The 14,241-nt window shown below is 55.6% G+C and overlaps 1 protein-coding gene across 1 annotated transcript in view; it reads left to right on the top strand.

Annotated features, from left to right (window-relative positions):
• The window catches only part of ANTXRL (ANTXR like), a 38,095-nt gene extending 24,159 nt beyond the window's left edge, over positions 1–13,936 (top strand). The window contains exons 10-16 of the mRNA XM_048219022.1: positions 585–683; positions 1,922–1,991; positions 2,560–2,650; positions 4,387–4,569; positions 5,863–5,901; positions 6,962–7,045; positions 13,709–13,936. Of these exons, the coding sequence (XP_048074979.1) occupies positions 585–683; positions 1,922–1,991; positions 2,560–2,650; positions 4,387–4,569; positions 5,863–5,901; positions 6,962–7,045; positions 13,709–13,936 (794 nt within the window). The remainder of the gene's footprint in view (positions 1–584; positions 684–1,921; positions 1,992–2,559; positions 2,651–4,386; positions 4,570–5,862; positions 5,902–6,961; positions 7,046–13,708) is intronic.
• The last annotated feature ends 305 nt before the right edge of the window (positions 13,937–14,241 follow it).

Below are 14,241 nucleotides of genomic sequence, written 5' to 3' on the forward strand. Positions count from 1 at the left end.
ACAAGTTACCCTGGTGAACTCCCAGAGGCCCAGGCCCACCAGCTGCCCTCATTGTAACCCCTGGTGTTTGCTTCAGAGGCCAAGAAGCACCACGAGAGCCCCAGTACCTTGTTAAGGGTCTAAGGTCTTAACATGTCTCTACCCTGAGAGAGGAAGTATTTGCTGAACCCCACGGGTTGGTTGTACTCCATGAAGCCTCAGAAGGAGGCAGGGGAAAAGCAATTGTCTCCAGATTTCCAGAACCACAGCTAAGACAGGACTTCTCCTTCCCTGGGGGATTATTCTCTGCAGGGTCACAGAATCATAGGATATGCAGAGCAAGAGGCTGGGTGCCTTTAATGGGCTCCAAATGTCAGGTGTGGAGGTGAGAGCCCCTCCCCCAAGAACCTAAGGCTCCCCCGACACTCAGAGTGGACCCTCGGTGACACCGGCTGAGGATCTGGCCCAGGGGGATCACACATCTTGGTTTCGACATGTTTGCTTCCTCATAGGGATCCCTATGAATTCCATTTTGGGGGCAACCTGCCGTGACGGAGGTGCCCTGAGCCCTGCCTCACACAGTCCTTTGAATGTTGCCTTTGCAGAAAACTATGAACTGATGGTTACTGGGACAGGTTTTAATAACGCGAAGCACAAGGATGAAGTTATTTGTAGATTCATCTTCAGCGAAAATAAATTCTTCGGTAAGTAGCCCCCTTGGTGTCTCCAAGTGACAAGTTCCCCACCTCAGTCTGCCTTCCCTTCAGCCAGCTAGGCCTTCAAAGCCCTTGCTGACCCTGCACTGTGGACACTGTGTGAACAAGGGGAAGGAAGGACCCAGCTGGGAAGCTGAGAAGTCATCAACCCCCAAAGCACCAGAGCCTCTTGGAGCAGAGCTTTACCCCTACTGAGAATGGCTCTGGGTGCCGGGTGTGCCCCCGAACTGCATTCCCCCTCCCTTCACTCAGCACTCACTTGACTTGAGCGACAAGGACCTGAATCCATGGAGACTGCTGGTAGAAACAGAGGCAGCCCTAGGCCTCTGAGTCTGGGCCAGTTGCACTGGTAGCTTCCCAGGAGGGTATGTGCACCTGGGATGGAGAGAGGGTGCCAACTGCCAGGCCCGGGCCCTGGAATCCTGGCACAGGCACGCATCACATGTGTGACGTTCACCAAATGAAGATTCTGTTCTCGGTCTCTCTACTGTAAAATGGGGCCAATATGGTAGCTGAGCTAACTAAGCCATATTGCCTATGTAAGGCAATGTTTGGGAAACACGCAGGCTCAGGTGTACCTCCATAGGGCCGAGTGGCCTGAGGAAGCACACGGGTGGGCAGGCAGATGTGCCCTCAGTGCTGAGGTGGGTGTGATCCTCCCCAGAGATCTGGGGGACAGGAGGACGTTCTGTGTCCTTCTCAGCTCTCCAGTTAGCCCCCTGATGCAGTCATTTGACCTGAATATAGGATGTTCAGTGATGTTTTCCTCCAGGGCCATCTAGTCAACCCAGAACTACCTCCAGCCAACACATCACTGCAGGATGAATGTTTCATTCCCCTAAGAGAAATGGTGTCTCTAAAGGTCAGGACAGGTCTCCCATTCCTAAGCACCTGCCCTTTCCCCTCCACTTTCTGTGCCTTCCGTTGCTTCTTGTTGTCTCAGCACTTGTCACTCCCTGCATTTATTTCGTTCTTAGTTAGTTCTTTGTCTGTCTCCCTCCAGTCCCTCAAATGTAAGGTCCTTGGCATCTGGGACCCAGCCTGCCTTTTCCATTCCAACCAGAGCATTGCACAGGGTCTGGTGCATGGTAGGGGCTCAGAGGGAGGCAGAGAAGAGAAGTTGGTGTCTGCCGGAGTGTTAGCTCTGCTTGCCCGGGGCTGGCAGAAAGAGAGAGATGGTTGGATGGACATGCCATTGACAGTATTCTCTTGTGATTTTATCTTAGATAAAAAAGCCACCTCTGTGGAGGAAACCACCATGATGTGCCCAGGAGTAACGATAGATAGTCCAGATCAGTAAGTGTCCAGGTCAGGGGCCACATGTACAGTCTGTGCCCCTGTGACGTATATAGAATGCGGGGAGCCACCTCTCCCACGGAAGCACATTGCTGTCTCCCGGAAGGCTCAGGGCATTCTCTACACTTGTCCTTGTTGGTGGTCACACAAAATGTTCAGGGATCTGCTGTGGCAAGGTCTCTGCTGAGGAGGGAGGATACTGGAGATGATGACCCCAGAAATGGTACCCTTGCTCCAGACAGCTGTCGAGAGCTGAGCCAACATACTCTGTAAATAGAGAAGAGTCAGGATGGTGACACCAAGCTGCCCTCCCTGGAAACTTAGCCCATGGCCACGAGGGCATCTGAGCTCATGTAAGTCTCTTCATGCCTGGTCTGCCTTCACTGGGAGGTTGACCTCAAGTGCTTACGGTGAGCCCCCCTAACCCATGCTGTGTGCTCACTGGTGGCCCCAAGGTGTGATAAGCAAGTCATTGCAATGAGAAGAGCCGTGGGCTGTGGTTTGAGCCCAGTGCAAGATCTGTGCCTAACTGGGTTGGACGTTACTTTCCACAATTTCTGTGCTCTAGGGTGGTCTTCGTTGAAGTTAGCCTGAATAATGGCCTCAGCTTCATCAGCAATGGTGCTAACATAACCAGCAAGAACTGTGTGAGTGCCAGGGTAAGGCCACAGCTTCCCTTTTGGGCTGAACAGAGTGTGTGTACTGGAGGCAAGAGAGGGGGATATGGTGCTATGGGCCAGAGCAAGCAGCTCATGCAGACGGGCAGCTGGGGCAGCTTCACACAGCCAGCGAGGGACCCTCAGCCTGTCATCGGCAAGCTGTCCCCACACTCAGGCCTCTTTATTTTTTTTTAAAGATTTTATTTATTTATTTGACAGAGAGAGAGACAGCCAGTGAGAGAGGGAACACAAGCAGGGGGAGTGGGAGAGGAAGAAGCAGGCTCCCAGCAGATAAGCCTGATGTGGGGCTCGATCCCAGGAGTCCAGGATCATGCCCTGAGCCGAAGGCAGATGCTTAACGACTGAGCCACCCAAGCCACCCCCCCCACTCAGGCTTCTGAGGGGTCCTGGAAGTGCTTCCACAAGAGCCCCTGCAGTGCAGCCATCTGTCCAGGCCCTGTGGAGCTCTGCTCTCTGTGTGAACCAAGTGTCACTGAACACACATGAAAGGGGACAATCAGAGCTCTGACCAGACTCTAGAAATGGTGCTGACCCTCAGACACCACCTGCCTTCAACCTTGGCACCTCCCCTGGCCAGGTCTGGTGGTGGGGAGCTCAGGACTCCATCCCGCATTCCACCTGGGCAACTGGGAGTGGCCAGGGGACTGTGTGCTAGGAGCCAGAGTCCAGGACCTCTGGGACACTAGGACACTCCAAATCCAGGTCCCGGATACAGGGCATCTGGAGGGTAGGACCGGCTGTGGCCCTGTGCAGTCAGGGTGTGTTTCCAGCATATGGATGTAGCTTCTGGTAGAGCTGAACCCACACATGCCCATCACTGGCCCCCAGCCCCAGCCTGCTTGGGGAACACCCCCTGTCATTTTGCAGAGGGCATCAGCCTCCCCTCTGCCTCTGCTACTTTCTCGTGCTCCTCGGCTGTCCCTCTCTGCTAACTCTCTCTGACCTTGCTCTCCTGCAGTGGATGGGGAAGCAGCCAGGGCTGTGGGGAGGGCTTGGGACTCAGCTCAGGGACAGGCAGCTCAACTACAGGTGGGAAAGAAGCTGCTGCTCCCAGGTGCCCCCTCCTCAGAGCTCCATGTCACCTGGACCCGTAGCCCAGGGCAGCATGACATGGGCGGCAGAGAGCGTTAGGATGGAGAAGGTGGCTACCTGGCAGGAGGGATGACTGTGCCTAATGGCCACCATCCTAGTGTCCAGTCCCAGCCTGGGAGGGTTCCAGCAGTGCTGACAGTCCTCCGACTGCATCTTCCCTTGTGTGCGGATATGCACTCCTGGATCAGCAGACTCAACTCACCCATTTGCCCATCAGAGTCCCACCAACTACAGCCCACCCTCAGCAGACACATGTAGGAAAGACCTCAGGAGGAGCCACAGCACCATGGGCCCTGACTCTGCCTCTCCCTTCAGCTGCTTTGTCTCCTGGACACAGACCCTTACCCCTCTCCGTCCCCTGCCTCTGGGAAAGCAGACCACTTGGTTTAGGGCAGTGCTGTGCAGCGTGTCAGCCAAGGTGTGCAGCTCAGTGGCCCAGGGCTCCACAGTGGCTCTCTGGATGCTGTCCCTGTCCTCTAGCCCCTCAGCGCTCCCTGAAGGTGGAGAAATCTGAGGGCCATGGGAGCAGATGGATGGGGAGGTGTGGTGTGGGGTACCAGGGGATGCTCCCAGGAAGAGGTCATGCATGCCCACCCCAGCTCTGACATGTGTGCTTTCTGTAGAATGCACCGGAAGCACCTCAAGTTCCTGTTCCAGATATTCCTATACCACCAGTCTTGCCTCCCCCACCACCCAGCAAGACATATATGCCAGATATCAGCCCTCTCTGTTTGGCTCTGCTGCTCGCAGCCCTGATATTAATCCCGCTTCTTATGTGGTGCATCTGGCGATATTGCTTCAAAAGGGTAAGTAACATCTCGAACATTGTCCCATTTCCTGGGACCATGCCAACAACTTGAGGGACTCAGCCTCTCAGCCTCACCCCGTTATCCTGCCTGCGGGCAGGTTCCCCTAGGCAACCAGGTCTTCGCATGAGCAATAGAGACACAGCCTGTCTTCCATTCCCGGGCAGACTCAGCCTGTGTCTGAGGGACCTCTTGCCTCATGCGGATCTGGCAGGGCATAGGACAAGCCATAGGAGACCGGGCCATAGGAGTGGCTTATGAGCTGCCCTGGCCGCTGGGGAGAAGCCACCCCAGGCCCAGACTCAGGGAGGCCTCACAGCAGCCAGGCTTCTGGAGCACTCAGGGAGACCAAGCACCAGACAAGGCCTCTAGTGCTGAGGGAAGAAGGCGGGCCCTGCAGGAGGCACTGAGGGCCCGAGGGAGAATCCTGCTGCCTGGGAGGATTCCTGACCTCTGGGGCAGCGGAGCCTTGGACACCAACAAGGATCTCTGCCCTCGTCCAGTGGGTCAGGCCTTCCTTCCCCAGCCATTACTAAGGGCCAGGGCATGCTGGGCCCCATGCTGGCCACAGAGGGACTGGAATGGAGCTGCCACCAGCCTTGCCCTCAGGAGCTCACAGTCTGGTGTCTGGTCTGGATTGGTACCAGGGGGTGGAGGGGAAACTGTCACCTTCATAGGGTATGGCAAGCAGAGCCCTAGCAAAGGACAGACGCTGGCCCCAGGGAAGGCAGGTGGGCAGACACACTGGCTGCTGGGATTGCATGGGCTAGAGCTGGTAAAGGAAGAGGAGACGGCACAGGTGGCAAAGGACAGAGCAAAGCTGCTGAACACAAGCAGGTCTCATTGCTGTAGGGGTGGGGGGAGAGCTGTGAGGACAGAAAGCCAGGGTGGGTGCTGCCATCCCACAGAGGGAACCAGAGAGGGCTGCGGGGACTTGGGAGGTAAGGGGAGAGGAAGAAGGAAAGGGGGGCTAGTTCTATCTTCATGTATTGGAAGGGCTACTGACGAAAACTACCAGCTGGGGTGCCTCTAGTAGGGACCAGGCAGCCTAGGCTGGCTGTCTCCCAGTGCGCCGTCCAGGGAGGTCTGATTCTCCATTAATAACCCAGGAGCCTGAAGCTCAGGGCAGTGCAGCTGGTTGGCCAAAGACCCATGGGGAGTGCGTTCATAGATTGACACCCTAAAGCCCACATTCTGTCTACCTGATGCTGAGCAGGGTCCCCTCCTGTCTGCATGATGGACCCAGCTCCCTCCATGCCCTCCAGCCTGTGTTCATGTCTCTTTACTTTCTAGACTGTCAAGGAGCCACCACAAGTGCACATAATACAAAGGGTAAGTCATGATTTGGGTCCTGATGCGGTCCTTAAACCCAATGCCCACACTGAACTTCACACAGAAGGGCTCCTGCTGCCTGTGGGAGATTTGCCGCCCCCACCCCCACCCCAGCACCTCCCAGCTACCTGGGCAGGGAGAGCTGGCAGAAAGAAGAGGCTAACCGATGGCTAGCGAAGGGCCTCGGAAGGACTTGGCACTCATAACTCCCTTCCCAAGTATGCAGCTCTGCTGATCCAGGGCCTTTGCCACCGTATTAGCAACTTGAGGTAGCCTGTTTCAGCAAGGGCTGTGCTGCTTATTAAAATAGAGGGACTTTCGGTCAATTTCCAAAGGACTGTTTGAGAGACTCAGGTGAACTTTAGAAAAGGAGCCTTATTTTCAAACTTTGGTCCTCTGCCCAGGCTCTGATATATGTCGGGGTGCATATCATTGATCTCCATCCCGGTCCCCTGGCAGGGGCAGGGGCTTGGCTGGGCTTGGACTCTAGGGACTTGTGAGGCTGAGGAGGTTGGAGGGTGTCCTACCCGGCATTGAGCTGTGAGGCAGGCCCAGCCCAGATGAGTACAGAGAGTCAGGGTCAGGGACCAGGCTGTGGATCCCCCAGGGTGGGGGCCCAAATCAGGTCCCAGAAGACGGAGTTATGTGGGGACACAGTGTCCTAAACAGGGGTACCTGAGCCTGAGAGCTGGTAGGAAACAGGCCTCACTGCCTGGGCTGTACAGGGACTGGGTGTAGTGCAACCTGCTGAAAACAGATCTGCCAGGGTCAGGGGAGGGCAGCCCTGCCCCCGGCAAACGCTCCCACCTGGACAGCCCTCTTGTACGCTGCACAGCCCAAGACCGGATTCTCCACCAAGGGCGGGTAAAGCCGTTTCTGCAAACTAAAGGAGTTGGCTTGTTTTCACTTGGAGAACACTGTCATGTGCAGGACGCTTCTCATTTACCCTTAAAAACTCCCTTGTGCCTCTTTGAGTGGCCAGTACTTGACAGGTGTGCAGCAATGTGTCTGCAGCAAGTAGCTGCCAGACTGGGGAGCAAACCATGCTTTCTTTTCTTAGGAGCCGGTGGGGAAATGTATACAGACATGCCCAACAATGATTATCCCCTGTGGGTGCCAAGGAGGCGGGATAAGACGAATAGAGGTGAGAGGGGCATTGGGAAGGGTGCTGTGACCCTGCAGGTTGGGCTGAGGAAGAAAGAGGGCAGCCAGTTCATGCTCCACAGACCTGGAGCCAGAAACTATGGCTGGGGTGGAGAAGGACATTACGGAAACTGACGTTGATCCCTTGGCACTCGAGAAAAAGCAGGTGCCATCCCTATCCCCGGGCCCAGGAGAGAACAAAAAGTGAGGGCTCCTGCCACTACCACCACCACGCGGGGCCCAGCACTAGGGTCTCCCCGTTCGACACGGACCCAGGTTTGCAGAAGCTGGTAGCTGGGTACAGCTCACCAGTCCCGGGCTCTCTCAGAGCTTGACAGCAACTCCAGCAGTGGGTTCAGTTTCACCAGCCAGCAGGTGGATAAGGAAACACAAGCTCAATCAGAAGCTGGCTCCCTCGGGTCAGAAACTAAATTTTTTACAGGAGAATTCTGAGCAAGGTCTGTTCGCTATTAAAACTATCCAGAAATGCCAGTGGCTCCTGCGAGCCTTGCATGAGTCTGCTCAGCAGACTGAGGGACTGAGCTAACTACATTGTCCTTGGGGCCCAGTGGCATGGAGGGACCAGGGCGTCGTGGAGGAGGAGGCCTGAAGGAAATGTCCTTACCCCAGGACATGCTAGGCCTCACCCAGTGAGGGAGCACCCAACCCTGCAGGGGGTGTGAGGACAGGGATGGGGAGGCCCCAGGCAGCCCAGCATGAGGAAGACATGTTCCAGATTCCAAAGCAATCCGTGATGTACAGTGACACTCCTGCCCCAAAACACACAAGGCCACCAGGCCCCTGCTGCAGGGACAGCTGCAGTGCTACGTCAGTGTGTTCCTGGGGACAGAGCCCTCTGGGACCATCTCAAGCCACAGAGGACTCTACCCTTTGGAGGTGACTGCCATGCCTTAGAGCTTCCTCACGGCCACATCTGCTTTTCAGGGCAAACTGGATACCTTGTGTGACTTTGTTCAAAGCTGCAACCAGGTGCCATTGATGTGGTGTCAGCCTAGGAAAAAGGTAAGCAGGGGCACGGGGATGCTCCCCATGGGCAAGGAGGCCGTTGCTCTTTGCCCTTGACAGTTGCACTCAGGGACTGTGGGTCAGAGCTTGTGTCTAGGCATCTGCCAGAGAGGATGCCAAGACTTGGAGAAGTGGTGCTCATGACCCTCCCAGGGAGATCCTGGGTGTGGTGCCTGCATTTTCATGCATATCCTCTCCAGAACAACAGGAAACTTTCTTATGGGCAGTGTGACCCAGCACCTCCAAACTTAAGTCAAAGAATCTGTAGAGGCAGGCCAGCCCAAGAGTTTTCCTGGCCCCTACCCATCATCCGTCCCCACTGAGCTCCCCCCACCGGGGGTCTGCGGGCTGCCCCCATCCACTGAGACTCTTCTGCCAGGACTGGTGGAGGGCACGGTGACACCCCCATGGGGTTGGCCAACACTGACTGCTTTTACCAGGTAGCAGGGTTCCTCCTTGTGTCATTGCCTGTGACAACGGGGAGAAGCCAGCTTGTTACAGGTGTCCTCCATGGAATTGAATAGTAGTGACAGCTCATTGTTGTAAGTTCCTCCTGTGGGCCAGCTGCCAGTCTAAGAACTTTGCATATTTCACTATTTAATCCTGCCAGTAACTCTACCTGCAAGTACTACTAATATGCCCAGTTTACCAAGGGGGGAGCTAAGGCACAGAGAGGCCTAGTGACTTGCCCCACGTCACAAAGCCTGGGAGTGGCAGAGCTGGACTTGAACCCGGGGCCTGGCTCCCCTCTTCTCCCTGCCCTGCCCCCTGAAGGTCAGCATCGTGATCTCATGACAGTTACCTCACAAACCACCGCAGCGCTCAGACCTAGGGCCCACCAAGAGCATGCTCCTGGCTCACCTGACTTCCCAGTACTCAGACCCTTCGCTCAGACTGGCCCAGGTGCCTGGAGGACATTGTAGTCCCCAGTAGCTCTAGTGAGGGCTGCATTAGGCACTTCTTTGGATCAGGCAAACATGGCTCTCCCTCGGGGCAAGGTGAGCGTTTAGGAGTCCTGCACAGGCCTGCAAGCCTCGGGACACTGCTGAGGAGACACCCCCAATGCATGCTGACACCCAGCAGGGCCACCACCTGGTGTCAGAGGGGCCGCGGCTCCTCTGGGACTGGGCTCCCAACTTTGGGTCTACCAAGGGCTCTCAGTCCCAGCCATGCTCGCACAGAAGCCCCTTCTCCATCTGATTCTCCTGGAGCCTCTCCCCAGAACCACAGCCCCATGATGGTCACTTGAGCACCACACCAGGCCTGTGCCCCCAACCCACCCAGCGGTGCCCACTCAGGGCAGAGGGACAGAGCAAAAAATGGAGGGAGGCCTGAGATCGGATGGAGGACACGGGAGGGATACCAGAAAGGGCCGACCTACCCATCCAGGTGAGGGCAGGGTGCTGAGTCACCCTCCAAAATGGTCACTTTCCCAAGACCCCAGTTGGAGGGTGGCAGAATTCAGACTCACGCATTGTGGGGCACTTACAGCTGCCCACGGCTCTGCCAGACCCCTGCCATGCCGGCTCTGGGGTTGGCCCAGTCCTCTCTGGAGCCAGGAGGGACCCTGTCTGTGTGACGTCGATGGCTAAACACCATTCGAGAGGTCAGGAAAGGAGCAGAGGCCACCCAGAGAGCAAGATCGTCCCCCAGGGCTGTCTGAACTCAATCCGCTCCTCCTGAGCAGAGCTGGGGGCCCATAACTAGGTCCTGTGGGAGGGAGGGAGCTTCCCACTCCTCTGTCCCCTCCCATCTGACTTTGTCCCTCCAACCATCCTCCTGGAGTCCAGAGTATTGCTGGGCCCCCAGGACTGCAGTAGGTGCAGGGTTCTGGCACCTTCTCTTTAAGTCTTCAGCGCACTGGTCCCAGGCCTTAGTCAACTTGGAACCAAAGGGTCTGAGTGTCGCTGGGACCCGCAGTCCCTGGCACCAGCTCAGCCCCAAGCCCAACCCTGAGTGTACAGCCCCAGACCCCCAGCCCAGGCTGCTTGGGGGGGGATGGGCATGGCCTTGCGCTTCCATGGAGGAAAGCAGACACTTTAAATGTTTGTAAAATGACCGCGACTCTGTGCACCACCACCCCCACCTTTATATTCCCCAGAGGACCTTCTCTAAAAAGGTCCCCTTCTAGACTGGCTCTCCCTATACACATATACAAGATGACACAGCAAGATTCAGTCTGGATTCTTAATCCTGAGCCAAACCCTGGCTCCCCGCTGAGATCCTGCATCTCTTCCTTTGCTGCCTTACCCCAGAGCAGCCCACTAGTGCACAGATGGTGGTACTGCTAGATCTGCCCAGAGAATCAGGCCAGCTTACCCTCCCCCACTGCAGGTGCTGCCCACAGTCCTAGAACTGTGTCCCAGAGCTTGTTACCTGCATCCCCCTCGAGAGGCTCTGTGCACAGCAGCTCCTTTCCTTCTCACAGCTGCCTCACCAGGGCCCGCACCTGCCATGTACACAGAGCCCCCAGACAGCCGGACACTGTCCTAAGGGCTTTATGCAACTCGCTTCTCCATCCCCCACACCTCCATGGGGGAGAAAGCCGAGGCCCACACAGTTAAGTCCCCCGCCCAGACTAGCCCAGGTGTGAAGCTCTCGGGCCAGCCTCAGCAGCCCAGTGCCTCGCTGCCGTTTGACCGCCTCTCTGTCCTGCAAGGCGGTCACTTCTCTGCATGTCGCAGCTGTGGAAACAGAGCCTCTGAATTTAGTGATGGACTCAATGTGACAGGGTTGTGGAGGAGTGTGGCAGGGCCAGGGGAGACTCATGTCCAAGTCCATGCTCTGACCCATGTACCATACCGTCAGGGTGATAGGGAAACATGTGGAATGTACTTCTGTCCACAGCGCAGTGTGTCAGACATGCAGTTGTGAATCTCGATATCTTACTTTCCTAATATGCAGATTACAGACCTCAGGCATGTTTGCTGGGAAAGAGTTTCTCCAGGGAACAACTAGAGCTGGATACAGATGGGCCTTAGGACGCATCCATGGTCAAGGAGCTCCTGAGCCTTTGACCCTGCCAGTGGAGGGAGCTCCACCAGGGAGGGGTGTGTGACAGAGCTGGGACATGGCTTCACCCCTCCAGGAGGGCTGAACTTGACAACCGACTATCAGGCCAGTAAACTTTGGGAAGGTCTCAGATAATAATTCTGGGATTGTGATGGCAGCTGGCTCCCCTATGCTCGGCAACCCTCCCTCCCCCCGACCCAAAACTCGCACAATCTCTCTCTCTCTCTCTCTGTCTCTCTCTCTCTCTCTCACACACACACACACACACACACACACACACACGCCCAAGCACGTGCAAGGACATGTGCACACACGCACACGCTCCTCAGGAAGTAGCAGGAAATGCAGGAACGGATCCATTGCTTCAAAGCTCCGGAGATCAGGGCTAGCAAGCTCCTGTTTGCCAGTAGATTCAAGGTTAGTCCTCTCACTGCACAGCACTGAGCTGACGGAAGAAGCGATTCTCACTGGCTTAGATCATCAAATGGTAGGAAGGCAGAGAGGAAGGAGACCCCCGTCAACCCCTAGACCCCTCCACTCACACAGATTCAAGGTCTCTGTGTCCCTCCAGACTGGCTCCTCCCAGGCGCCATGGGCAGATCCAGCTTGCAGCTCCCAGGGACAGGCTCAGGCTTGGGATGGGCCTTAGCTCAGGTGCCCCACAGTCATCTCTTGACCAAATCAGAGGGATCCCACAGCAGTTGCTGGGTCTAGAGCAATCTGTTCACGTTCTGGAGTAAATAAGCAGAAATAAAGGAGCTCGAGATAAAAAGAAACGATTCCAATCTATTCTCAATAGCAGTGCCCCCACGCACCTGTGCAACACAAGTGTACTGACCTATAATGAAACCACAGACCTTTACCCACTGCTAGAAAAGAAAATTTGAGAACATGAAAACCTAGAGCCCATTGTCAGCTTTTCCCAGAGGAGCTCATGGGCTTAGTTCTCCTTTAGTGGAATTGATGAACATGTTTAGGGAAAACTGATTTTTTAAGTAAAAAAAACAGTTAAGAAGAGTTTAGGGGTTTTTGATGTGATCCTGGAGCAGGGATGGTGGGGGTCCTGCCAGATGACCAAGATCCTGTCCATGGGCCTGAGACAGACTGACCACAGTGTTGAGAAGAGACACAGCTGCAGGGCTGCGAGTCGGCCCTGGAATGCGGCACGACAGAGGTGGCATTTGAGAATGGGTGGGTCTGGATGTGTGAAAAGGAGAGGCCGGGGGGTGGGAGGACAGCCCTGGAGTCCAGGAGCGTAGAGGGCACAGCTCAGGGTTGCCTGGGTCCTTGCAGGGCAGGTGGGTGCCACGCCAGGAGCCTGGCACTGGAGAGCACAGCTGGCGTGGGAGACACAGGTGAAGCTGGGAACTGGGGGATCCTCTCCTCGGAGATGATGGTGTGCGGCCTGGACTAGGGCAGTGCTAGGGAACGAACACAGTCAAGTAGGCCTAAAAAGGGAGCCTGAGGGCCTGGATGGTCCATGAGTGCACAGGAAGGTGCGAATGGACAGGTGACCAGAGACACAGGTGGCTCAGGACAGGGTCTGGCCCGAGTAGACCACGAGGCTGGGCCTGGTGACCTGGAGGCTGGGGAGACCTGGGGAGAAAGAAGCAGGGGAGGTGAGCAGGGATAATATGGAGAGCCAGCCAGAAGGTGGCAGAGCACATGCGTGGGCTGTGGGTCTAGAGGTGAGAATGGCCAGCTACGGAGTAGAGATCCTAGCAGGGATTGCTGATATGTGATCAAAGAGCTTACTGTATGCAGAGAGTTCAAGATTCTATTCAGAGGGCTTATCGTGGGTGGTTGGAAGACAAGCAACTTCTATTTCCTCACGCATGATTGTCTGTATTGTCTGGTTCTCTACAAAGGGCAAGTGTTAGTTTTATGGTCAAGAAAAGCAAAAATTCTTGTCTATGAAGGATAAAATATTAACTTGATGGACACTAAGGTGATGTTACATAGAACGTGGCCTAGAAAGTGACAGTTTACGGAGTATGTCAGTCTTGTTGTCCCGCTAGGGAAAGTCACCCCGAGAATCCTTGCCCATCTCTGGGCTCGGCTCCACTCTGCACAGAGGGTGCAGGTCCCCAAGTGCAAATTTCCCGAAAGTTTCATTGGCTCGACATCCCTGTGGGTGTGAAAAAGGACCAGGTCAGGTTCCAGGCATCCCAGGTTCATTAAAAACATACTTAGAATCCAAGGGGTCTTAGGGGTTTTAGGTATGTTGTTTTTCTAATGTGGCTACATTAGGAGGGAAAACCAAGATCATTCTAAAGGGTTCGTAAGGACTCTTAAAGCTAGGGTGGTGATGATGACAGCCTCAGTAAGAGAAAGCAGTGGTCAGCGCCCTTTGTCACGCACAGGGACTCAAGGTAACACTTTGAATGAATGAATGACAGGTTCACGGAAGCCCCAAGTCTGCCCACTACATGGAGCACCTGTGGGGACTGAAGGGGCTTTCTGGGGACCAACAGGTCCCCACAGACCCAGCAGGGGGATTGGTGGGGTTCTGGACAACAGGAAAAGCACGGGCTTAAGTAGAGAAGGCGACTGGCAGGCACCAGCAGCCAGAGAAACCTGCTCTAATGGCCCCTCAACCACCTTCTCTCTCTTCTCCTCCCGACAGGGTCGGTGCTTCAACTTCACCCTTGTGAGGCCGCCCTACAGGCCGGTTCCCTGCAGCCCGAAGATCTGCCTTCCTCCCAGCCAGGCGTGCTTCCCCATCAACGGCTGCTACTCCCGGTGCCAACACCCCACAGCCGTGTGCTCCCGACTCCCTTCCAGGATGCTGCCGCTGATCTCGCCCCCTACCCGGGCAGTCTGCGGAACCACTTTGTCCCTCCCGCCCCCATAGCCCAGCCCCAAGATTATTAAGAGCCCTTTGTGCACTGAATTAGACATATGTATTGAGTCTTGGTTTACAGTCAAAGGAGTTGGAGTCTGTTGCTGATCAGCAAGAGAGTTTGTTACCTGGAGAATATCGCCCCACTGTATGAGACGTGTCTATACTGCCCCTGCCAGGACAGAGCACCCTGGTGTCTTCTGGATGCAGATATGGATGCCTCCCACTCCCCACGGCCAGCTCTTCATCTGTCACCACGGGCTGCAATGCGTGCGGTTTTGGCCAAATTCTGCTCCTTGAAAAAAACCCAAATGTCT

The sequence above is a fragment of the Ursus arctos genome, unplaced genomic scaffold (genome assembly GCF_023065955.2).
Source record: "Ursus arctos isolate Adak ecotype North America unplaced genomic scaffold, UrsArc2.0 scaffold_7, whole genome shotgun sequence".
NCBI classification, from domain to species: Eukaryota; Metazoa; Chordata; class Mammalia; order Carnivora; family Ursidae; genus Ursus; species Ursus arctos.